We start from the raw sequence: 25,775 nt of genomic DNA on the forward strand, positions 1-25,775 counted from the left end.
TAAGGGCCGCTCTACTCGCCAGATCTCAATCCGATGGACTACAGTATGTACTCTATTTTGGAGACCAGGTCGTGTGCTACACGCCACAAACCTGGAGAAGTTCTTGCTAGAGGTCATTTTTATTGTCACCCTGGAATAATCTGGTGCTTATTTCTAAGCAAACAGATCAATTCCGAATAACAAATAATTACTATGTATTCCACCTTTACATTTTCAGCCGAATATGAAGTAGGGACTCCAGCAGGTGTCGGACCATGTAACTTTCTGGTGAAAGGAGCCGTTAAACATACTGGCAACATAGTGTCTCCTACGTACCCAGGAGCCTATCCGAAGAACCTGTCGTGTTCGTATCAGTTCCTAGGCGCTCCCGGTGAGCGGATAAGGCTGGAGTTTCGGGATTTTGATCTGTTTTACGGAGGCCAACAGTAGGTGGTTTAAAAAAGGTTTATTACAAAACTGTCTAAACTACGCACTTTTAGCTGTCCATTTGACTTCGTACGTATTTACGACGGTCCTGATAATTCTTCAGCAATTATCGGTACTTACTGCGGCCAGCAACGCAACTTGGTCATCTATTCATCGGAGTCGACGCTTTATGTCACTTTTGTCACTTTAAGACGCACTGCCAATACTCAAAATAGGGGGTTTAGAGGGATATTTGAGTTTTCTAACTCGTTTACTAAATTAGGTAAGTTAATGTYAAAAATTAGATACAATGAAACATACAATCATCAACTTCATTTTTTAATGTGAAAGCGCCTATTTTCTATTTAAATTTTGCAATCTCCATTGAATTCAGAGTATTGATTGAAGTACCACGTCCAATACTCAAACTCAACAAGACTTGAGGAATTTACTAGGTAAAAAATATGAAAAAATATAAAGATTCATATCAAATTTTTACTTTTGTTGTATAAAGTAAAGTTTTCCGCATTGTTAGGTTTGGTGATCCATCGGGACGTCCATCCTCCATATGACTAAAGGTGGTTTGTTGAACAGAGGAACCTGACTAATAATGATGAATAAAATTTGACCTTTTACTTTATTTGGAAGTAAATCCACGTACTCCTCGTTCGCAGATTGGGCCAATTTACTTACACATGCGGAAATCTGTTGTTCACTGAATTGTTCGAAAGCACAAATATCATCTCTAAAAAGTTATTCGAGTGCAACAGTTATTTAAAGATGACTTAGATAGGTGAAATGAGCTTTGCGAAAGCATACAAAATATATGCAATTTGGATAACAATTTAGTAAAAAACATTATTTTTCCGATGAAGTTCAGTTTAAATGGGTATGAGAACCGACAAAATAGTCCATATTGAGTAAGAGAACATCCGCATTGGATGATAGAGGTGTGGAAGAGTAAATGAACCATTTGTCCTCGAACAGGCTCTAACTGGACAAGTATATCTAGAAATTCTCCAAGTTGCAATAATTCTACCATTGGTGTCTTTATTTCGAAATCCATTAGACGAAGAACTTATTTTTCAGCAAAACAGTGCTCTTCTGCATTATGCTGCCATTGTGCGTACATTTTTTATGAAACCTTTCCCACTCAGTGAACAGGAAGCAGAGAACCTATTGAACGGCCCCCTAGATCGCCCGACCTACATCTGATAGACTTCTTTTTGTGGGGTTACCTCACACATTCCAAACATTTAGTTTGATTCCTGATCTGCTTGTTGCAATGCATCGGTCCTTTTCTGGACTACAGAAATTTGAAAGAAATTGTCGCTTTAAATTATGAATGTGCCTAATCGTAAATTTCGGGGTAACTGTTGAGTTTAAGTATAGCACATGTTACCTGAGTCTTACCTAGAATTCAATGGAGAATTGAAAATTGAAATAAAAAATATCTCTATTTGAAAAAATAAGGGGATGACCGTAACTTATTTTTGGACCATCCGGTATAAATAAATTTGGTACAAAAATAATCGCATTTACAAATAACAATTTCAAGGTTTTTTCCAAAAAAACAGTTCGGCGAATTTGAAATAAACTTAGATATTACTTCTGGAACTCACTCTCGAGTATGAGGTTCTTTGAAAAGTTTTAACTCTCTTTGCGGTCTTCTAGTTTAAATTATTTTAGGCCACATTTTCTAGTTTTATTGGAAAATACTGGCAATCAATGAGCAGGTTAATTAACCTCATTTAGGAAAGTTGGCAATTGAATTGCAAATGCTTTACCACATTTGCATTTCATAATGTTGAGGCTAAAACTAATTTTTGCTTAAAATAGTGGGCACTTTTATTTCCAACTTTATACGAATAATGTCTATATTTGAAGTTAATGTTTCACACTTGAGGGCTCTTGTCAATCAGCTTTAATTAATTAGTGGTGTTCGATTTTTTCTTTTAGATTTTATAAGTAAGAACGACGGTGAACACATTCGAGGAACTGAATGCGACCAGCGAATATTTAGCAAAAAGGAATCCGACGGCTTCGTTTATAGTCCAAACTACCCGTTTCCATATATGCCTAAGCTAGTATGTAGATACTTTATCTACGGAATGCAAAATGCTCAATATTTAGAAAGAGTACGACTAAATTTTACGATGTTGGATATCCCGAAAGGCAGCAAAGGAGAGTAAGTGCAATTGTTGAAAGAACAATTTCAGACGCTAGTTTATCAATAATTTTGTCAATTCTAGTTGTTCTGATGGTTATCTGAAAATATACCTGAAAGGTCAAGAAACGATGGATGCCTACGATAAATTCGACCAGGAACTTTGCGGTGATGAAGCTGATCCGAATATCATGGTATCCGATGGGCCACGATTGCTGATGGTGTTCAGTTCAGGCGAAATAATGGGACGAGGATTTAAAGCAAATTATACCTTTGAAACTGGTAAGTTAACACTCAATAGACCATCTAAAAGTCGACAATCAAATCAGTCGAAAATATATTAAAGCAGATCAGACCATTCAAATACAAAAATGAAGCCACTTTTAAATAAAAATAAGGTGTTGAAGATATAAAGGTTTAATTAGAGGCGAACTAGATACCCAGCCGATACTCAAATATTCGACTTTTGCTTCAAAAGTAATTGCGAAGTTCCAAACTAGCAACATTCACAAGATAAAACTTCCGATAAATGAAACCAATATATAATTATGTCTTTCGGTTCATGTTTCTACTAGAGAAGTTTTTCTAATCTCTAACATCTAAATTGTGAATATGGACAGTGTTTGTGGTGGGCGACAAATCCTAAAATAATCACAAGGCGAATTAGAAAGATGGTCTTTTTCGCAGAAATAAAGATTGTCCATCAGAGAGATTATATCAAATAGAAATGAGATTGGCTTGCTCCCTAAATGGAGTGGAAAGAGATGTAAAGTCGAAAAAAATATGTTTTTGATGTACAATTAATAGGCAGTATTATTGCGAGCTTGTAGATGCAAAACTTCCAGCTCGAAGGAAGAAGACACTCGAAGACACTATTTGCCAAAAATTCAGCAAGCGCTACCAAAGAACAATTAGACAAATTTATATTTAAAGTGTTACTATGTAATTGTTTTTTTATTTCAAAAGTTTTAACCATTTTTAGTTGAATAGCATAAATATATCACTGCTTTGCCGCATTTTTTATGTTTTCAATTATCTGTCAACTATTTTTATGTTAAACTTGTGTTTAACATAACTGAAATTTAGCAAGACTTACGTACGGCTTCAAAAAGGACACATATTTTTCAACAAAAACAGCTTAGGCTAAAATATACTATACATATTCAATCTTGTATATTTACGACTAAGTAAAGCAATATAATATTCTTCAAAATAAAAATCGAATATTATTTAAAAACAAATATACGAGAAATTTTTTTAAATGTTTTAGCTGGAGTAAATGAGCAAAAATGATGCATTATGCAGTGCAAATTTGACAATAAGTTCATTTGCATTCGGCGTAATTTTCCTAACATCGAATTAAATGCAGTTTTACTTCAAAAATATCTAAGTTTATGTGCTCTTTATCTCTTACAAGCGATTTTGGTGACTTGGTACAAACGCTACAAGAAATAATTCCTTTCATCCAACCTACCACAAATTTGTCATGAAAAATAAGCTAAAACTTGAAATTAGAAAATTATTTTGCAATAACAACAACTATTTCATCCAAGAAAAAGTTGAAAATTGCGAAAATGTAAACACAAATCAAGATAACCGACCTGAATATTGCGATTTATTACCTGTCGGCCCTTACTATCCCAGTTAGCGTAATATTCAAGAACTTTTTAAACCACAAAATGCGAATTTTTTAAACACGACAACATTCTATTGTTTAGTTAATGACGATGAAGTCAAAGTCCCCTTTTTTCTATTTTTCTTTTCGATATTCGTTAATATAATACAAACAGTTCTTTTCTACACCAGTCAAGCTGATGAACTTATGGCTCAATTTTTGCCCTCCCTACTTCATAAAAAATGTTCGCTCGTTATAGTTTTCTGCATACGCTCTTAAAAACATTTAACTAAATCTTTAGAATTTATCTAAATAATTGCAGGGAATTATCTTCAACTCTGTACATTTATAGATATTTAACCAAATTCATATTCTTAACTCATGAATTGATTTGACAATGCGATTAACATTTTAACCACCTCATATTTACCGCGGAGTCAATTTTATTAACTTGGTATATTTTGGCCTGAAACTGAATACGAAATTTTAAATGTATGAAAAGGTGAAATTTTAGTTGCTCGATTACGGTTAGTGCCAGACACTAGGGAGTTCCATGTTCTATTGATCCAATTAAAAATGCATCATTTTCCTTCCGACAGTTACAAATGAACGAAACATCGCCATCACTTGTGTGTTTTATAACAAGATGTGTGTAAATTACATAATAAATGGACAAAGATCGGAGGCGGTTTGTGGCATGTATTTTAGAACGATTTGTTTTAATTAACAAAAGGGAAACCCTTCCATGTGTGTACAAACTGTGGAAATGTGTAATTCTGGCAAACTCCTTTTGGAAAGGTACTGGACATTTCGGAGAGGAGCCAAATGAAGATTAAACAAAGCCTGAATATTCATTAACACACCCGATATGAGAGCAATATTATTAGGAAGTTACACAAAATTTCATGCGGCCAAATTGGACGTTATTTCAAAGTTGCAAGTTGCAATTACATGATGGAGGGTTTCAACTTGGCAGTTTTCAATGGAAATTAGTTTGCAAAAATTCCATTACTCTCCAATCAATTATAAGACATGCGGATAAATATAGCTGCAAATTGAGGTACTCTTTATCCTCAGTGATATCGACGCGGTCCTGTTTTATAAGGTTTATCATCGTGTAATTGTCCCAAGAAAATGTCGGTGAATGTTATTCATAGAATTGTAATTTGCAGAATATCGGATCCCAGGTACGGCAGCTCCCGATGGAACCTGTTCGTTCACATACCGTAGTACGTCGAAGAAAAAAGGAGACTTTAACTCCCCACGATACCCAACCAACTATCCCAGTTCGACAAACTGCACGTATCACTTCCTGGCCACGGATAACGAGCAGGTTACCCTGGTCTTTGACAATTTTAAGATTAGAGCGGATAATATAAATAGTAGTGTTGGCTCCTATGGGTAAGATACAGTCACAATTCATGCGGAAGCATTCTGGAAAGCAAATGATGCCGTTTCAGAGCTGAAATATGTCAAGAAGACTGGCTAGAAATATACAACGTTTATCGGGATGGCAGTGAGATAATAATTGGACGGTACTGCCACATGTCTGCGCCAGGACCCATCGAGTCCAATCGAGGGGCAATCGGCCTCAAAGCGATTCTACATTCAGACGATGCTCAAGTGGCCAGCGGATTTAAGGCCAGATACAGCTTTGAACTAGCCAAATCAATTTTTGGAGACTGCGGAGGTCAGAACTCAACTAGCTGAAAAAGGTGAATTGCATCCAATGGAAATTTGGTACTGTTTCAGCTAACGTTAGCAGCTCCGACAGTGGTCAAATATTGAGCCCGAACTTTCCAAAAAACTATGATGCGCCCAAACTAACTCAGTCTTCGAAGAGCTGCAACTGGTACATCACTGTTAGGCCTCAATATCGAGTTTTGATCATTTTTGACAAGTTTGCCATTGAAGGTGAACCCAGTGGTAAGTACAGATTTGCAAATAGATCCAAAAGTGTGCTGTTCAAAACGCAGTTCAATATTTTACATCATGTATCTGCTGAAAAGTTTAGATTCATTAGTGCTTCGTACTAATGATTTGAAGTGAAAACTGTAGACATTTTGTGGTAAGCCAAATTATTTTTTCAAACCCCAAGTCTATGGCTCTTGTGTTGCTGTTAACATTATTTGCAAATATTAAAAAGCAACTACTGCCTGCAAAGTACGGAAAAATGTTTTTACAAATTGAGTTTAGTTCTGGAAGATGTTTGCTCTTAAAGGTACCAACTTTGAAATTAACCAATATTTCCGCTTAGTATTTGATAGTCTTTTGACAAACTTTTAGTGTAGCCTAAACATTGAAAAGTTTTCTTAAACTTAGGGAAGATTTCTGGTTAAAAGAATGATTCTATAAATGTTTTATAAAAAATTAAAACGGCAGTCAGATATTTTCTGCATTTTCTCCAAAAATTTCAGCGTTACGGCATATTTGTGGTTTGTTTTAAAGTGTACTCTTCAAACCTTAAAATATATACCAACGTCTAGCGCGCATAAAGTTTGCCCTATTTGCAGATACTCTAAATCGGTTAAATGTTCGAAATCACAGACGCGCGAAAGCTACTTTACTCCGCTTGCTACTTTCACAAGCAAATTGATTCTTCTAAGGTAGAAAAATTTGCCAAAGAAAGTAAAAGTGTCTGCCACCGAACTGCTGATTGCTGAAGTTATTCTGAAGGCAGTAGAGACTCATAAGCAACGAATAAAACTGTGTTGAATTTGACGGAAGCATGCACAACATGCATGATGTAGTGAAAGCCATTTAAAAGTTTCAAGCAGATTTTCCTTGATGTTTTCTCCGGAAGCTCTTCATTTGAAGCAGTTAATTATCTCTTGGATGAATGATTCGGTTTGAAATAAATTATTTTAATTTTCAGTTTCATTTCAGTAGTTTTCAATAATGCATGAAAATCTACTGGAAAGTGATTGAACTTTTAGGTCTAGATTGCAGGAAGACTTATGCCATTCAGATATGCTTGGTTTTAACGGTCTAGCAGCCAACATGTTCGTCAATATTAGAAATGTAAAGCTCGGTGATGAAAATACGCAAGTTGAGCAAAATTTACCCGGGCAATATGCATTAGAAAACTTAATTTGAACAACTTGAATATAATGGGACACAAATCATAAATTTCCGGAAACACCTTATTGGTAAAATGTAACACAAATCTCGAAAAATCGTCCGCTATAAAACAACCATCAAATCACCAATGCTAAAAAAAATTTAATCAAGCAAATAGTGTACTAGCTGGATTTTTACAAAAACGTGTAAGCTGATTCTTGTTTATTTACATTTTTTGTTTCTGCTTGAGCATTGCAAACGTACATATAATGTTTTGGATAAGAAAGCAGGTGACATTGTCCAAATTCAATTTTGTTTAATTAAGTTAAGTTTATTTTTTTAGTTTTATTAAGTTAAATCTAGTTAAGTTTAATTAAGTTCTTGAGATGCAATGATGTTCTTCCGCACGGAAGATATATTTATTAGTAAAGCTTTATTTACTAGTAAAGTAAAGAAAAGTAAAAGTTTTATTAGTATGAGGCGATTTATTGTTACTTATTTGTTACAAAACATATATAAATATTTTTTTTAGGAAAAATAGCTTAAACTATGTTTTTCCTTTGTTCAAGCTTGTTTTTGTAATATGCACTTTACGTGAATAAGTAGATAACATTATTCAACGCTTCTTCGACCACTTTTTCACCGCAGAATCCTCGATCGCTGAATTTCAATAATTTGAATGTTCTCAAAGGGTTTACTAACTTTCTTCATCAGAAATCGAGCTCAGTATTAAGACTCGTTTTTTACACACTTTCAAGAGAAAGTTAAACATTGCTGTTTACACTAATCAACGATTTTTGTAATTCTACTTTTTTTATTATTGTTAGCAGTCCTCCGTTTCTCAAAATATGGTGTTAATCTAAACTATTCGAAGTTTTTCAATTGATGTTTTAATCTGAAGACTTTGAGACTTTTAATTTTGTAGAATAACAAATTTAGATCATTTCCGCTGTAATTTTGAACTTCCTCTTTTACCCCGCACAATTTTGTGAAACGTTCAAGTCAGATATGTATTTATAATCAGAAACTCATTTATGTTTATGTTTATGTAACAGTTACCAAAATCGACGTTTCCTTGAAGGTATTAATAATTTACTTTTGTTATTAAGGACGTGGATGTCCAGCGGCAGTTTTAAGATTATGGACCGACATTGCAGCTCCCGGCAAAGAGCTTTGTGGAGAAAAGGCAACAACGGACAAATGGGAATATATTTCTGCCACAAACCAAATGCGTTTGAGGTGAGTAGCACGGTTTTATTACCTATTGGTTCAGGAAAAACTAGATGACAAGCTTGCACATACAATATCAATATTGTCTGTGATATGCAATCTAAGCACTAGCTTTACAGCTGGAAAACCATACTTTTGTTCGATGTGTTTTCTTCGATGTCATTTTGAATTACTTAAAATTACTGTCGATACTTCGGAACTTTGTAAGTTCAATCGGTTTAAAAAACATCTTACACTTTCAGCATGTAGCGAATTAGTCAAATGCGTAAAACGGAGTACCAGATTGTTTTAAACTTGAAAAAAAAGGACACTTTTAAGGCAAATTTCCATATTAAAAATGCCATAATCCAACCGAATATTTAAACCTGTTAAATATGCACATACCATTTTAAAAAATTGGTGTCGTTATTATTTATATCTTTCTTAATAGTTGAAATCAGTCGAGCGTTTACCAACCTAATGCTGAATTATTCTGCTCCATAAGTGTGGCAATTTATTTTAGAGCAAATTTTTTACTTCCCTGCAAGGTGACTCAACATTTAAAATGTTAAGGGCCGTCTAGCTATCATTTATAGATTTTTAACATATAATATTTTAACATAATTTTAACTTACCCAGCTTTATCACGGCCGATAAAGCTGTAGGCTACGCTGGATTTAGAGCCTACTGGACAGAGGTCTTAGCTGGTCCATCTTGCGACGAGTTCCAATGTGAACTATCCCTTTTTTGCATACCTTTCCATCTGAAGTGTAATAACATTCCAAACTGTGGAACAGACGATGATTCAGACGAAAAAAACTGTAAGTAGATTTTGTAGGGCCAAGTGTCCATTTATTATAGATAATCGGGAATAATAACGCGTAAGATATTTAAAATTCTAAAAGTGATTATCAGCACCATAAGAAGTAACATTTTTGGGTGGAATCAACTTTTCAAAGCAAATGTCTATACTTAGCCAGCTTAGAAAAATCATGTTGCTGAGTATAAAGTAATTTTTATTACTCTATATATTCTGCGTGTTAACTATTGTGAACGCATACAAATACAAATAAACAGGATGTCAGAAATAAACGAAACCAACAGCATTAGCAATAAGTTTTAAAAATGCACTAAATGGAAAAAATCCTGTATATTATGTATATAATTTTCGTTGCATTCTACGCACTTTCAATTTTTGATACCTAGAACAGAACACTCCTATTAGCAACTAATAGAAAAATATGTGGGTGATATCTGTTTTATCTCTCCCGGCAAAGCTGTACCAGTGGCATCATTTTTAATATTCCACACTTTTTTAATAGTTAAAATGGCTTTATTTACTATTTGATTCTTGTGCATTTTTAACAAAAAAAAACAACCGAGGTTTCGTGGGTCTTCTCACACCAGGTGGTTGGTAACTGCATGCAAACAAGCTTTTCGCTTTCTACATTAGCTTTGTCAAAAACAGTCAATGAAAGTGTCTTATGTGAGAAGACACAAAACACTCCAGTGGGTGTTGCGATAGTAAATAAAGTAACATTTCTTAAACTACCTACTTTTTAATGCTTATTGTAAGCAAAACTACTATTCTTGTAGTCCGGCTCAACTTCACTGGGATTGTTTATGTCAAAAGTAAAGAAAGTTTACAGTAGACAAACCGAAAACGCTGCATGTTTGGAAAGAGAACGCACTTGAAATCGTTTCAAGAATGCTTGGCAAACAACAAATAAAACTTTTGACATAAATCTCGCATTCCAAGTGTGTGTATGTGCAGGTGGAGCGGCGTCTCAGGTCGACGGGGCGGCGGCGTCCCAAGGGCGGCGCCCCACCTGGCCGGGCGTCGCCCCACTGGTCGCTCTTTTGCCGCTCCTGCTACTCCCGTAGCCGCCCTCTCGCCCTCGCTCCTCGCTCATTCCGCTGCTCTTGACGTGAGTCACTCTATCTCTTCTTCTCATGCATTTTTTTACACCCAGTGTACCGTTGCAGTCCATGTAGCAAAGCGCAAACTGCTACAATTACTTCCATAGAATCCTAATTGCTACAGAAAAAGCTTTCAGTAAACGCATGTTTTTTTTTTTGTTAGAAACTAGTGCATTAACTAGAGTAAATGCCCGGTAATATAAGCAAGTTGATTAAGCGGCAGAACGTTCCAGAAGCGGGGCTCGCTGCAAAAAATTTGTTTCAATTTTCATAACTTTCTGTTCAGGAAAAATTAGCTAAGGATTTCCAATACCGTTGGCCCATTGTGCAAGTATTTAGATACCTAAACAAGAAGCTCTGGTTTTAGGATGTGCGTTTTGCAAATGAACCTTTTTGTTTTTTAACGATAAATTCTACAACAATGCTAATTTTTTAGCAGCCACCATAATCCAACTCTTCACTTTGTTGATGCGGTTTGTTATTTCCGCGCTGTCCAAATCTGGCATTAGAAATACGCTCAGATATTCCGGGTGTTCAGCAAGAAACAGGCTTTTAGAAGAACGCTCAACTGCAATTTTTGACTAACGGTTTCAAACCAAAAATTCAATTCACTGAAGAAAATTTAGCTGACTTTGTTTTATCGATTTAAAAACGAAAATTTTAAAGTTTTTTTCAGCAAAAATTCCGCGTAAATCTACCAGAATTTCGATGATAAATTTAGTCTCGAACTTAATTAATTGCGCTAATTGAAGCTAATTCATTTATTTTAAGTAAAATAAGTACGACTATCAAAGGTGGAGTGTCTCCTAATACGCTTTAATCAACCAGAAAATAGAATTCTTACATTATTAAGAACTTATAGCAAGTGCGCTTTTACTTCAAAAGAGTTCTATATTTTTTCAGTCATCCGAATATAATATCGAATTTATCAATTATTGAGGATGTTATAAAACAAAGTCCGAAATAGCAAATGAAAATATTATATTAGTAAATTATCACATAAAAGATAAATATAAATTATCGAATAAAAATCTCTAAGAAGTGGCACTAAATTTTTATTTTTTTCTCAAATTTTCGACATGTTTTAACTTCCACTATCGAACACACATATTAATTGTTTAAAAATAAAGGTGTTAACTAAATTATAAAATTGATAAATACCTACGTTAATTTAGAGGTATGCTGTTGACATATCCTAAGAATCATTTTTACTTTAAACAATTTGCGTTTTTTATTACTTTTTATTAACGGATTTGCTGCTAAAACTGTTCAATTAAATTCTGTGACATATAATAAATTTATTTTAACAGATGGCCGTGAGGTTTTCCCCAGAAATGTATTACAATTGCAAAAATAATAATAAATTCACTTTTTTGCATAAATTTAGTTTACATATAACTATAATTTGTGATTTAAAGATAACTCTAATATTTGTTGCTTCAACATTAATAATATCCGTTATTTCTTTAAATAATGGAATTTGTTTTTCTAATTTGGATCTTTGAAAAAAAAAAATTTTAAGTATCGACAATCATCAAACCAAATATTTGATGAAAATACTTACTACCAAAAATACTTTTTATAGAGAAAAATTTCTAGAATTAGTTTTCATACTTGTAAAGATTTATATGCAATATGAACAAGTTCTGGTAAATATTTAAAAATTCAGCCAAAATGACTAATATAGATATTTTAACGCAATAAAATACAGAAGATATTTGAAACAAATAAAATTGGGTTCGGAACCGCATCTAAATTTAAATTTAAAGAGCCTCTGCGTTTGGTTTTCTTAACACTTTTAACGGGTCTACAAATGTCGCAAATTCCTTCAGATGCATTTACTATAAATAATTATCATCTGCTGGTAAAAATGAAACTAAAATATTTACCGACATGCTACGTTCGTATCGGACGAAACCAAATAGAAAATTTATTGCGTCCCTCATCCACCACATATTTCATATTAGAAGCTTAGGCATAAGTCTCTACATGGCACAAAAAGCACATTACAATCATTGAAAGTTAATTCGAGAGTTTTCACATCATAATCTGGTAAGTATAAGTACAGGGGCACATTTTATTGCACCTTGAATTCAAGGTGGTTGGGTTCAAGATTTCAAACCATCACCCATCTAAGCATGGTAGGAACAAAAGGCTGAAGAACATTTGCTTATTCAATCATTCAATAGAGCAGCTTCAGATATTATAGAGAAGTCATAATATAAAACCGAAACATGTGAAGACAAAACTAGAATAATCATATGGATCGCCGCCTGCACGAAAGTCATCTAGTCCCAAATTTAGTATCCAACAAAAAGTTGCTGATTAATAAGAACGTTCCTTTGATTTGCTTCATTTAAACTGATTGTTCATTTCAGGCCATCCTGTAGAAGAACCCCAAACTCCCTTTCGGATGTCCTGGGTGGTTATTATGGGCGCCATTCTGTTAGCTCTAATATGCCTCTGTGTTATCTACCAAAAAAAGCGAAGAATACGCAGGGAAAGAGAAAGAGCGATGCGTCGCAGCATCCACATACCAGTAAGATAGATAACGCATGTACAAAACTAAATATTAAAAACAAATTAACTGTATCTAGATAGCCATTCCAGGAACATCCAGACAACAGGTGCCCCACTTTTGCGACGAACTCGGTGAACGTTTTGCCTCGGTCGACAGTGTCTGATGACGGCTCTTGCCGTTGTCGGCGAAACGTTGGCTCTTCAAATGCCTTTTGGAGGCTGCTAGGCCTTACTTCAACTTACAGAACACAGCCGAGTTGTTGGTCGATCAAATATGATTGAATTACCCGAATCACGTAAGGTCATACGATGAGTTTGGTTGGAGAGTAGGTGGGAGAAAATAATTTTGAGGATATTTCTCCTCTATCGATTTATTGTACGGAAATTTTGGATATTTCCGGAGAAATTCATTTGAAGTATGTATTGTTGGATCAGTAGGAAACTCATGAAGGGACGCAAAGTAAGCGATTACTTACTTTCGCAGGAATATCAAACCGACAGAATGGCTAGGAGGTACAATTTAGGACTTTATTTTTCACAAAAACTACCTGCATTTTTCAAACGATAACATCTCCTGATCGAGCGTATAAAAAAATGTTTTTTCTGTTAACGCAACGCCACATTTTGAGTAATCGAGAGTACCTAATAAATATGTAGATATTTAATAGTAGGACAATCAAAAACACTCTGCCATGTCTGTCGGTTATCAGGTAAAACCAAATCGTAACCTAAACATAAGATTTATACTGACACCATTTTAAAATCTTTTATATTCACTAACCGTAAGTTAATAATAGATTTGAAATCCGTATCTCTTAAGGCTACGTCTACATGTTAGTGATTGTGGGTGAATATTGGAACAGTGAAAATAATCCACAAGTGACTCGAAATTGACTGTTTTGCCAAACAGTGATGTTAACTTTACGAATGTTTTTTAAAAATCGAAGTATAACAGATATAATTTTTTACGTTCAGTCACTCGAAATATGCAATAATAAATAGGTAGAATTGCACTTATTCGCACAATATAACAGCCCGATATCGATAATTGTTGTTATTTGGTATCATATGGGTCATTTGGATACAACCGTCCGAAGTGTGTTTATTTTCTCTCGCTTAAAATAACTTAAACTATTGAAAATATGTCATAAGATCATAGAATGAGGCTGATGGAAAGGAAGCAAGGAAATGGGTGCTGCTTAGGAATTAAAAACGAGGAATAATGTTCACTTTCAATAACGAAGAAAAATTTGATCAATACTAAATTTGAAATAGGAACATATAAAACATTTTCCTTTTAAGAATTGTTCGAATTTTATCAAACAAAATCACATGCAACGATTATCCATTTACTTTCAAGCGCTTATTATTTTACTTCGTGATTTCAAATGCTTGTTTGTTAAATGTAACTACAATGTGGTGTCTTGATCTGCGTGTTAGTTTGAGTTAAGTTCATTTCGTATTTTTATCGTAGATTCTCAAATAAAATAATTTGTCAAAATCTATACTGAATAATAAGCAATAATGCATATTACAACACTTGCACAAAGAGCATTCGTGCCTTAGCGATCGACAATGATTCCTGTTTAATTTATTTCATCCAGCACTACTACTTTTATACGGGTTGTCTTCCCTTATTTGCTCCCATTTTATCTTAATTTAAATGTGTGTTTTTTGTTTAGATTTTTCTGCCTGGGAACGGTTCAGATTATTTTTCCGGCTGAAAACTGAAAAATCCACATTTCATTAAAAGCTCTCAGGTTCCTTGAAATCAAAATAACAACAAATTTATATAAATGTGAACAGGATTGAAAACATCTTTAACACCTTTAAAATCATGACTGCCAAAACTTTCTTTAATTAAAATAACTGAAATAAAGTGTTTCCGCAAATCAGAAACATCTTTGTTGGGCATGTTAAATAAAAATAAGACCATCCAATGATGACCCATATGACCAAGTAAAATAAAGGGTGCTTAATAATATAATATTTTATTTTGACAACGAATGGATAAATCTTCCTCAGTGCGCGTAAGTTAAAAAAAGACATTCAAAATATTATACGGAAACAAATTCTACTGCCGTGTTGAAAAACTTTGCTTAACGTAGTGAAACGTGTACTAAAAAACGGAGAACTCTTTCCGATGTGTTGTTATTTATACTAATATTAATGAAATTATTACAAAATGACTGAAACTAAATATTTTTTGTTAGAGTAACTATTGTTTTATACATATTACATAAACGGTATCAATTTGATTGATTATTGGGGTACAACTGAATTTAGCACAATTACATTATTTCCAAGTTATACTCCAAGGAGTACTTATGGAAAGAATATTAATGGAAACCCAACAATATACTTCTATGAAAAATCCAAATTTAGTCAAATCGGTATCGTTATCTCGTCCTTCGGACTATTAGCTATGTGTTTTGTCTGTAGTGAAATTATAATCATTTATTCACATATTCGTGATGTACAAAGCATGAAGGTGTTTTCATCCCGTTCAGTTTGTACTTGTTGATTTGTATTTCAAACTCAAGGCGCCAAACACCAAAAATAACTATAGCCCTGTGACATATATTTGATAACTCTAGTTATAACCATCATTGTAACATGTACATTATTTACTATCATATAGTATACCTTGGTCCGTAAAGCTTTTAAATTTTATTGTATGAAAACAGTGAAAAAGTAACTGAGAAAGCAACAAATGTTAAGTTTTTTCGCCGGAAGATCCCAACACATTTATTTGACTATATAAACCTTCATGCCGTTCTCCTAATTTGTTGATACTGGCTAACTATTGACAATTGCGTTACATAAGTATATATTAATAAATCTATATGTAACAGTGTCTGTGCTAAAACAGTAGAAAAAACACAGCGGATATGCAGAAATTAGTCGCATACAGCGTGGTTATTACTGAAAATTTGTTATTTGGTTTTTTAAAATTGTCTCTATTAAAAAAAGCTTCACATCTACATGCTTGAACAATACTGCTTTAGCTGTCGGAAAAGGCATTTTCCAGTTTTGCTATTGATTGCCTGTGAAGATGTGGCGTTTTTCTATTATTGCCTGCGTTAAAACTTCGCAAGAACGATTACATTTGAAAAATGCATTTTGCAGAAAAAATTGAACAATTTTTAATGGTAAAAATTAAACAGTGCATTGTACTCGATAAAATAATAAGGAACATTCATATAAACTTGTGTCTTTGCAGACTTTCTGCCCTTCTCTTCACTCGGAGAATACAGACATTTAGTTTTCTTTATATTCTAAAACCCTTTACATAAATATTTTGGTATTAATACATAAAATGTTTTTGCAATTTTGCAATATTTCTGACTATTGGTCGTGGCTTATCCAGTCTTGTTGTTGATAATTTTGCATATTTGTTTCTTACCATGGGACATTATTTTCCTCAGTACTTTCATCTTCATATTCTCCCCTATTACCTTCGTATGTTGAGTACTAATATCTCGATAATGGTCTTAGTAAGAGTGATATTTTATTAAGAGCGTTTTATTATGATAAAGCAAAACACTACCTCAAAAACACCAATTTTGTTGACTTCAAATATAATTTTTACAATGTTCAATCATTATCATTCAATTTTCCTTGATATTTAGTAAGAAAGTATTATTTAATCCATTATTTGATTTAAAAATGTATAAATCGTGTTAAAACACATGGTGATTTTGTGTTACTAACTGCAATAATTTCAAGCAAATGAAAGAAATACTGGTACAAGCATGTTAAAAAGATGATAGCAAAAGTATATTAAATAGACATTTTTAGGTTGAAAATATGTATACAGAATTAACGCTGTAACGTAAAAAATCAATCGGAAAGAAGTGAACGGAATGAAACCGTTTCATTAAAAAGCTAATAAATATTTACCAACTAATCCAAAATTCAATAAGGGGTGAAAACGGAAAATATACGTTTCTGAACTTATATAATTTTTTTATACAATTTGCATATAACGTTTCTTATTATTTTTTTAGTACGATGCACTATTATTAATTAATTATATTTTACAACTCAACCTGGGTAATAACCATCTAACCGACACCTTTTTCTTATTCGAAATGAAATAACGCAAATCTTTATCTCATTTTCTGTGACTTGCATTTTAAATGTTCACCGTTCAATTATTTCATTAAATATGGCCTTTATTAAAAGTCCACACTTTAATTTAGTATAAAAGGGACTATGCCTACGAATTATAGTTTGCAAAGACAAAACACCAAGTAAATAGATTTAATATTTTAAAAAATTTACAATATGAAAAATGTAAGTCTTCCCGACGATTGTTGTGTTTATTCTTTAGGTACTAACATTTTAGTTAACGTAGCATAATATGTAACTAATCGTGGTTTTGTTAAATTTGTGAAAAGAACTTCTAGTCCTGACCTGAGTTGGCGAGAAACTTCAATATCGCCGTGTTTGATTAATTCGCTTTTGGATTTAACTAATTTTATTAACTGATTGTGTCGCTGGCAATTAAAATTGATGTTGGAAAGTTCTTGCCAATTCAATTGAACTATTTTGAACACTGTGCCATGATTTTAGTTAAACTTTTCAATAACACTAAATAAAACAGGGTACTTATATAAAAGAAAAAAACAAATGAATAATCATATACAGTAATCAGTGTGTCAAATGTTCCCAAAGTTTCCCAAATTCAAAAGATGATTAACGGCTAAAACTAGCAATGGTTTGAATATACTCTATGCTGTATTTGATATTTGAGTTTAGATGCGCTTTGTTTCATTTTGGACCTAATATTTTATGTATTCTGTAAACGGGTAAGTCTGAAAAAATATCCGCGTACTTCAACTCACACGTACGACAGTTTGATTCAATTAAATGTTAAGGGAAAAGTTTGTTGCGTTAATCTTGTCGGTTTGATCGTATTCGATTGATGTAAAACCGATAAGAGAAATGTAATTCAAACATATATCAAGAGATGAGTCTTCCAACATCAAAGCGTGTCTTCCTTTAGCGACAGTTATGCACAAATATACATTGAGTCTTTGTAACCTGCTTGATAGAACTACTTACTAGATCACAAAGTATTCAGGTAAATAAATAATTTTTCGGACTTACCACCGGCAATAATAATAATTCCATTAAATCGTAGCGAAATTGCACCCTATAAATTAATGGCTAACGCCCCACATTGTTATTTAGATTAACATTTATAGAATTGTTTTTAAGAACCTATTATTCCAACGTTATGGTGATTTAGGTATTAAATTTATAAAGTGTATTTGTAAGTATTGCCATTATGTGAGAAATAATTGTATGATTGTGGTCATTTCTCCCGCCCATAGTCAATTATCAAATTATTGTCTATTTTATTTATATGTTTGCTGAATCATTATTTTGTAGATACGCATTTAAACGGATTTCCTAACATTTACCTAGCAGGGGCTTTGACCTAAAATATTTGTAATAGAAATCAAATTGTTGTCGTTAACTCAGCCCCCAAAATGATACAAACATAGGAAAATTTGTTAATCATCCCAAACAGTGGGACTCCATAAACAGTGAATAATTTGATAATTGACAGCAGAACAACTAATTTATTCCTTAGCACGACAGACCGGCTTTCAGAACACCCTGTACAATCGCGATTTTTTTAACTCATAATTGTTAAGAAATGTCGAAATAACGTAGTAGCCCTTTTTTGGGCGAACATAAACTGCTAAACCACTAGAATGTCCTTACTCGTATTCAGTTTTGTTTGCATATTTGGATTTGCCGTCTCAATTTCGTTAAAATAAACAATTTCAAAACAAATAAATAATACAAATGAAGATGAAATTGAACTAGAGCCGCACTCTTCAATAGTCTTCCAAACAATTAAGCACCGGAAAAGTGCTTTCACATTTTTTCCTTCCAAATATGCCGACGAAGCACGTTTCTACTGGTGTAGCATTTTCCAGGTATGACTACATTAAAAGCATACTACTGATCTCTTAATGTAGACGTAGCTGCCGATAATTTTTTCTGAGGAAAGTTCCCATATTTTAATGCTAAAACTGTTTATTGTTATAGATTTTTGAAATTAAATTATGTATTGTCTGTGTCCCTTTCCTCAAAAAAAGTTTTAACGCAAATAATATTGTATTATTGAATTTCGAAAAAAATAATCCTCATCTCCATATGTTATTTGTTAAATTTAATGCTGTTAAGTACTGTTAAGAGTTAATATAATTGGTCGCGATCTGTAACATACTATATCAAACTGCTCACAGCGACTAGACGAATAATAAAAATGTAATTACACAATATCATGATGTTTAATTTCAAGAATAAATCGAAAATACGGGATTGGACTACAACCGAGATTAGAGGTCGCATCTTTAGATTAATTGCCAATTATTATTTTATATATTATTTTCTTATGATTAACCACCCGTTAAAGTAGAAAAGTAACCCTGGAAAAGGAAGGTACTGGAACGTGGAAGTAATGCTACACACAAACACAAATAAAACCACTATTTTGAAATAAATAGCATGTTATTCAACAGAACGGCGATTTATACCAGTATTTAATGGGGCCTAGTTATAAAAAGAAAATAAAATAGTGTGCTCGTCAGTTCCAATTTTAATATAAATCATCTTGAACTAAATCCGCATTCATTTGCAGACCCCTTTCCTTTAGAGCTTTTGAAATAAGCCGCTGTTTTTCGATATGTAACTCTTGTTCTTTTCTTTGTGCATCTAAAACATCATCCACCGAGATCTCTGTTAGCGGTAATTTATCCTCTCTGTCTATATCCTAAAACAAGGCCCCGATTTTGTCTAGTAAACATTTACTTCTTGATCAATGCCAGTATGGTCCAGCTCCGGTAGTATCTGCACATACTTACAATTTCGCCTAGAAGCACAACATTTTCTCCTCGTACAATAAAAATTCCCCGGGGTATGTCACCGTATTCCTTGCCAACATGAATCCTTTCTATAGTTTTATGTAGAACTAAATTCGCAAACTGATCTACACTTCTCAAGTAGCCTATTAAGGTCCTACCATCGCGCAGTAAAACCATAAGTTTTTCTACAGAAGGAGAAGTGATTAATTCAGTTGACCAAGAGACTGCAGAGATCATTAAACTTACTGTCAAGCTCATCAAGCAAATGGGCTGTTCCTTCTAATTCTATCTTGTTCATGCTTTTGACTCACAATTTATCGCTATCCGTAAATATAAAATCAATACTATTAAATTGGATTTTCACTGCAAACTGTTCGCTAGTTTCAATTGCGGCCTGCTTTCATGCGTCCAGCTACTTCTGGATACAGTCGAAGATGGGTGTCGTTGTTTCCACACTCAAGCCCGATTTAAAAGCAGATTGGTAATTCTAAGAAAAACACAATTAAACGTTCCTTACACCGAATATCAGAGGACTAGACAAAGCGAAAGCGTTAGCAGGAATTAGGTAAAAGACTGGCCGATTCAAAGCCAAGGATCATGCAATGTACATCAATCAGCTCGTCCTCACTATTTTTATTAAGCAAGCAAACAATTTTACGTATACATCTTTTAAAAAATGTTTGGATTTTTTTTGCTTAAAGGTAATTTGGCAAACCATTCGTATAGCTAAATATGCGGACTAAATTTTCTATAAAAAATGTTTTTTTTTATGAAAAAGGCAATAGCCACCAGGTCGATACTTATTCGCAAACATGTCAGCGTCACAGCCCTTTTGTGGTTGATCTTTTCATTAACTCCTAAACCAAAATTACCCTGAATACTCTAAAGCAAGCAGCCCTTCTAATACTAAATACAAATACAACATAGAGTTTATGCATGTATGAGTGAATGTTCTATTCTACTCAATAATTCGCTGATTGAGCAAGCAGGGAGGTTTGCTAAGTTGCCATGGGGGCTTTCTAGGCCGCCAGAACTTTCATCCCTTGCAGATTGTTTTATAATAGTTCAACTGATGAAGATCATGCAAACCAGTGAGGTTAGGAAAGCAAAATTAGATAAACAAGGGTTTTATGTCAATCGACTTACCCAGTACTGGCCTCCTTTCTTCGAACATCGACAAGGTATATTCACAAACGTTATTATCGCAATACTACTCCAACCACCAAGAAAATAAAATCTAACAATTCACAAAACTGTTATTTGTTTTGACATGAATAAAGAAAGGTTATGATCTGTGGTTATGACACTCACAGATCACAAACAGCTTTGTCACAACTTGTCTTCATCTACGATCACAAATTACGGTATAACCTCTGTACTCTGTGATATGTAATTTATTCAGGATTTCAGTTCTATTAAGTTATTTTATTTATAATAACTATTAGAAAGAAACGTATGGAACAAATCCAGTTGATTATGCTTTAACAAGAATAGTTTCGACGGAAAATTCAAATTTTCAATCTAGACTCTGTGAACTGTGAAATTGTGAAGCAGACATTCGCTCTAACCACACATTTCGTAAAAACTGCTCGTAAATATTAAGTGTACAGATAGTAATTTACAATAAAATATTAGTCTTAAAAGCCGAAAAATCTAAAGATGATTGAAATCACTTGCAACGACAGGCTGGGCAAGAAAGTTAGAGTGAAATGCAATCCCGAGGACACAGTAGGAGACCTGAAAAAACTGATTGCTGCTCAAACTGGTACCAAATGGGAGAAGATTGTTTTGAAAAAGTGGTATACCACCTTTAAAGACCACATTCAACTTCAGGACTGTATCCTTTTTCAATATTTCACTTTCAAGTAAATATCTGAGAAATAATTTATAATGCTCTATCCATACAACATAGAGTATATTGAGTTGAGTGTTTTGACGACAATCTTCCGCTTACTCTAAACAAGCTGACAAAATGAACCTAGCCCCCAGTCACGGGGAGTCATGACCCTCTGAATCCCTTTGAGGCCAAGTTGGCATCGAGTTGCTTGCGAAAGATTTAAGGAATGTTTCTTCCAATATTCTTCTAACCGCAAAAGTAGATAAGATTTATTTTCAATCAACAAAACAACTACAATAGTTTAGAATCGTCTTACGGTACTTATGTCCCGTATATAATCTATATTTGGCAAATTTTTGAACTAGACCATGTTTATTTCCTTAACAGTAATGCACAGATGAAATCCACGACGGAATGAATATTGAGCTCTACTATCAATAATTTAACGATTATAATCAATTTCTGATATAAGTTAGCTGTAAGTTCAGTTACACATATAGTAATTTTTCTTTTCAATTTAAGTACCATTTGTCGTAGCCACATGTTTCAATCGCACATTTTACCTTCACAAAATGTTACAAGACATGGATATTAAATTTTAGAAATTAACTTTCTGGGACGAATATAATGTATTGGGTGTATAATAATCATATAAATAAGTTAACTATAGGATAATGTTAATACATTAAACAATATAAATTTCTTACTTTCCAAAGAATGTTTGCTTCAATATTTACTAATATATAATTGATGCGAATTGAATTGAACAAATATGAAATGTGTTGCTATTAAGTCGTTCCATTATTTTAATAATAAAGGTAATGGAAACTTTAACCCTTCAACCCAAGTTGCCACCAAAGACAAGCACTTGTAATCAGAAAAATAGGTAAAAGTCCTGATATTGACCAAACGACATCCAAATAAATGTTCAAGAAAACATTTTACAAGTAATAGATATGGATCTACTTTTTTAGTGTTACTTAATTTTAAACATATTTTATTATCGTCAGACAAAGAGCATTCCGTATTATACAAATGTTGAAAATACTTTGAAAAACAATTAAAGTTCTTTGAAAAATACACCTTATACTTATTATACCTTAATATGAAAGTATTTCGGTATCAAAATAATTTTATTTGCAAAAGCTAAAGTACTTTATTTTCCAGATTTTATTTTTCTTTTTAAAGAAAGTTAACAGTATCCATGTTAAAGCTAAGATGTTTGCAACAAGTAACGAAGAAACCCGCATTATGTGTATTATTACAAGCGGTAATGAGGAAATATTTTGTCTTTATTTTACCTCAGACTTAATTCCTTTATACGCAATTAGAACTTCGATTCTCTACAATTTACTCAGGAAACGAACTTCCAATTCAAGCAATTACAAAACAACATATTGCGTATATTATATTTAATCCCATAAAATGTTGAAATGATGTTGTGTCTTAAAATCCAGTCAGTCTTAAAATACGCCAAACTCGAACGGTATGTTGCCCTTTCTGTGCATTTGGAGTAAATATGGCACTAAGTTCATAGAGCCCCGACGATGACTTAAATATAATCGAAACGTCGGCTCATGAAAAAAATAGTGTTTTATTTTTACTACCATACATTACACCATTGAGCGGAAAACCCACAGAGCTAAATAGGGGTCTTACTGATTATATTTAATGTTTTTACCACTTTATTGTACTGAACTGGAGACGCATTTCGAATCAGACAAATATATTTTTTTTACTTCAAGAAGCGAAAGAATCTTTTGTGCGAAACTTATATTTACCTTCCCACCTTTGGGTTAATCACAACCTCCGAAAGTGATCTAAAAGTCGGCTGTGATTTGCAAAGAAGTGAATATTTTCCTAGTATCCGCAAGTTTTTTTCAATTCTTGAACCGTATGCAATGGAACTATTGCGTGAAAAACACATTTCTGCAATTCATTAGTAGAAAATTCTTGCTCTTAATTTGGCCTTCAAACAGATGTTTTCGTTAAAAAATGAAGACCATATTTTGTTATAGTTCACTGAGAAAACGGGCACAAAACACCACATATTTATGGAAAAATTATGTTTTAAGTTGAAAAATAACTTTACTGTAAGATAATACAATTTATTCAACAGCAAGATCCACAGAAATAAAACGAGGATAAAGTTACTCTAATAGCACCAACAAGTTAAAAATTAGTGCTTCTTTTTGGCAATAATATCACAAAACAAACTTAAAATATGACACAAAACTTTATATTAGTGCTTATACATATTGGTTATTTCTTAAATAATGTCCACACATTTTTAAAATGAATCCAACGATAGTAACAAAGTTATTTTTGATTTTTTAAGTACTTATGGCTGGTGTCTACATGTTACCGTCTATCACAGAATGTTGTTTCTATTTTCTATGCATAAAAGGTTTTACTATTTACAGTTTATGTGCCTCTAATTATGGCGTTATTGGTTACAGTAATGCATAATTCTAATGTTATTTACTTAACCGCTATAGACATTAAATTGAATATTATTTAACTCTATTTGTAACTTTGTAAACTTAGCAGTGTGCTGAAGAGATTAGATCTATTTTATTTTCTACAAGTATAATATAAACGCACAGATATGTGTCAAAGTCGAATGTTTGAATCTTGATAAAATATGTGTTTGTATATAAAGTAACATAAAAAATTAGATGCGTTTAAATAAATGTAAAAATTTGGCTTCGAAACGTGATATCGGCGTAAAGGTAAGTAAAAACTATAAACTAATTAACAAACTTACCATTTTCTGTGATATAAACATTAAAATAAATAAAGCGAGCTAATAAGAAATGCAAAAAAACAATCATCCTTAATGTGGTCTCTTGAAAACGGCCTCTCCATTAAGTGCTATTTTGTTGGAAAGGGAGTGATTGGCTGGTGAGTGGAGCTGCGTATTAGGCAAAATTCTCTCTTCCGAAATTCGAGGGTTGTTGGACAGAATTTCTCTGATATGTTGAACTATCAGATCAATCGCAACTGAAATTTCAAAAGATATCAACGTTATATCATATCGAGTCTAAGAGTTTCCGATTTAAATAAAAATCCTATATCACAGACCTTAACAAATAGTATATTTGCCTTAATATATACATCTATAAGCCCTTACTTTTACGAAAATATTGACATCCTGAGCTTAGAAAGTAAATATATTGTGTAGTCGCCGACTCTCAAAGGCCTTTCACTCTGGAGCAACCGGAAGGTAAAAATCGATAAAGTATAAAAAGTATTACAAAATATGTGTATGCATAAATTGTGCATTTTAATGCGTAGGTCAGATCAAATAATATGTCGCATCGCAAATGGGGATTTCTTACCAATGAGATGTAATTAGCAGAATATTTCGTATAAGATCATTGTCCATTGCAAATGGACACTTGCGCAATATTTCACAGGGTGACTCACCTACCGTAGCAGCGCATTTTCACTGGAAAATGTTAGTTAATTCGAAAACAGTTCGTCGTTGATGAAACAAAGAGTTTTTGGTAAAATGCAAAAGAAGATTTTCTTTCTTTTGGAATAATAAAACATCACGACGAAGCAAAAAACGCACTGTTTTTCCTGAATGATGGTGCTTTAATCGTGCCCAAAAGATCTTTAAAAAGCGGTAGTAGTTCAAACTAGTATTAATTTCTCGCTTAGAACCAATTTTTTTTTGTACGAGTATACCATACCATTAAAACTCACTGATAAAGTTTCATTCGAAGTATTTTATAATGCGGCCCTCCGAACTGCGATTTTCTATAAAGCGGTATTTGAGGCTTTTGCAGTTGGACAGCCCTGGCTTAGAAAATAATATTAGTGGATAACCCTGCATAAACGTCTATCACTAGGTGTTTCATCTGGTAAAAATGTATGAAGCTCTACATAAGCAATGTGTTTAGAAATTATCAATAAAATTGAATCATCGAGTATTAAAATGGGCAATCATATTATAAATATTATTTTCTGTTATTTGTTAATGTTAAAATTTGATAAATTGTTAGTAGTTCATTTTTCTTCCTGTAACAAAATGTAGTTCGTGTACAAAATTTACATACAGTGTCGTCTACTTAAGTTCTAGCCATTAAGAAACATTTTTTAATATCAATTTAAAGGAAAAATTCCTTGGATTGGCTTTAGATCTTGGAG

The 25,775-nt window shown here is 33.1% G+C and overlaps 3 protein-coding genes across 3 annotated transcripts; 2 read left to right on the forward strand and 1 right to left on the reverse strand.

Annotated features, from left to right (window-relative positions):
• Positions 1-217: 217 nt before the first annotated feature.
• Positions 218-18,779, forward strand: LOC109543181 (tolloid-like protein 2; the record flags this gene model as incomplete). The annotated part of the gene is given in 11 exon segments (XM_019912760.2): positions 218-425; positions 480-688; positions 2,365-2,593; positions 2,658-2,854; positions 5,360-5,588; positions 5,648-5,877; positions 5,940-6,113; positions 8,357-8,486; positions 9,096-9,277; positions 12,755-12,915; positions 12,974-18,779. Coding segments are annotated over 11 exon segments (2,036 nt in total), but the record flags the coding sequence as incomplete, so codon positions are not given.
• A 632-nt stretch (positions 18,780-19,411) lies between these two features.
• Positions 19,412-21,149, reverse strand: LOC109543146 (U6 snRNA-associated Sm-like protein LSm1). The gene is made up of 4 exons (XM_019912705.2): positions 20,930-21,149; positions 20,030-20,270; positions 19,784-19,968; positions 19,412-19,692 (listed from the first exon to the last, which is right to left on the reverse strand). Exons 2-4 carry the CDS (start codon positions 20,079-20,081, stop codon positions 19,519-19,521), a joined length of 411 nt encoding a protein of 136 aa, XP_019768264.1. The 5' UTR covers positions 20,082-20,270; positions 20,930-21,149; the 3' UTR covers positions 19,412-19,518.
• On the forward strand, positions 21,141-22,412 carry LOC125503713 (ubiquitin-like protein 5). The gene is made up of 2 exons (XM_048664450.1): positions 21,141-21,620; positions 22,018-22,412. Exons 1-2 carry the CDS (start codon positions 21,443-21,445, stop codon positions 22,059-22,061), a joined length of 222 nt encoding a protein of 73 aa, XP_048520407.1. The 5' UTR covers positions 21,141-21,442; the 3' UTR covers positions 22,062-22,412.
• Positions 22,413-25,775: the final 3,363 nt, after the last annotated feature.

The sequence above is a fragment of the Dendroctonus ponderosae genome, unplaced genomic scaffold (assembly GCF_020466585.1).
Source record: "Dendroctonus ponderosae isolate FM_Combo_2020 unplaced genomic scaffold, Dpon_F_20191213v2 Dpon_F_20191213_263, whole genome shotgun sequence".
In the NCBI taxonomy this organism is placed as follows: domain Eukaryota; kingdom Metazoa; phylum Arthropoda; class Insecta; order Coleoptera; family Curculionidae; genus Dendroctonus; species Dendroctonus ponderosae.

What these genes read in the sequence shown, in the direction of transcription:
- LOC109543146 (XM_019912705.2), bottom strand. Translation starts at nt 20,081, where the DNA reads ATGAACAAGATAGAATTAGAAGGAACAGCCCATTTGCTTGATGAGCTT. An exon ending in TTTGCTTGATGAGCTTGACA is followed by an intron (nt 19,969 to 20,029) that starts GTAAGTTTAATG and finishes CTCCTTCTGTAG; the next exon opens with AAAAACTTATGGTTTTACTG. An exon ending in TTGTGCTTCTAGGCGAAATT is followed by an intron (nt 19,693 to 19,783) that starts GTAAGTATGTGC and finishes GCCTTGTTTTAG; the next exon opens with GATATAGACAGAGAGGATAA.
- LOC125503713 (XM_048664450.1), top strand. Translation starts at nt 21,443, where the DNA reads ATGATTGAAATCACTTGCAACGACAGGCTGGGCAAGAAAGTTAGAGTG. An exon ending in CCACATTCAACTTCAGGACT is followed by an intron (nt 21,621 to 22,017) that starts GTATCCTTTTTC and finishes AGTAATGCACAG; the next exon opens with ATGAAATCCACGACGGAATG.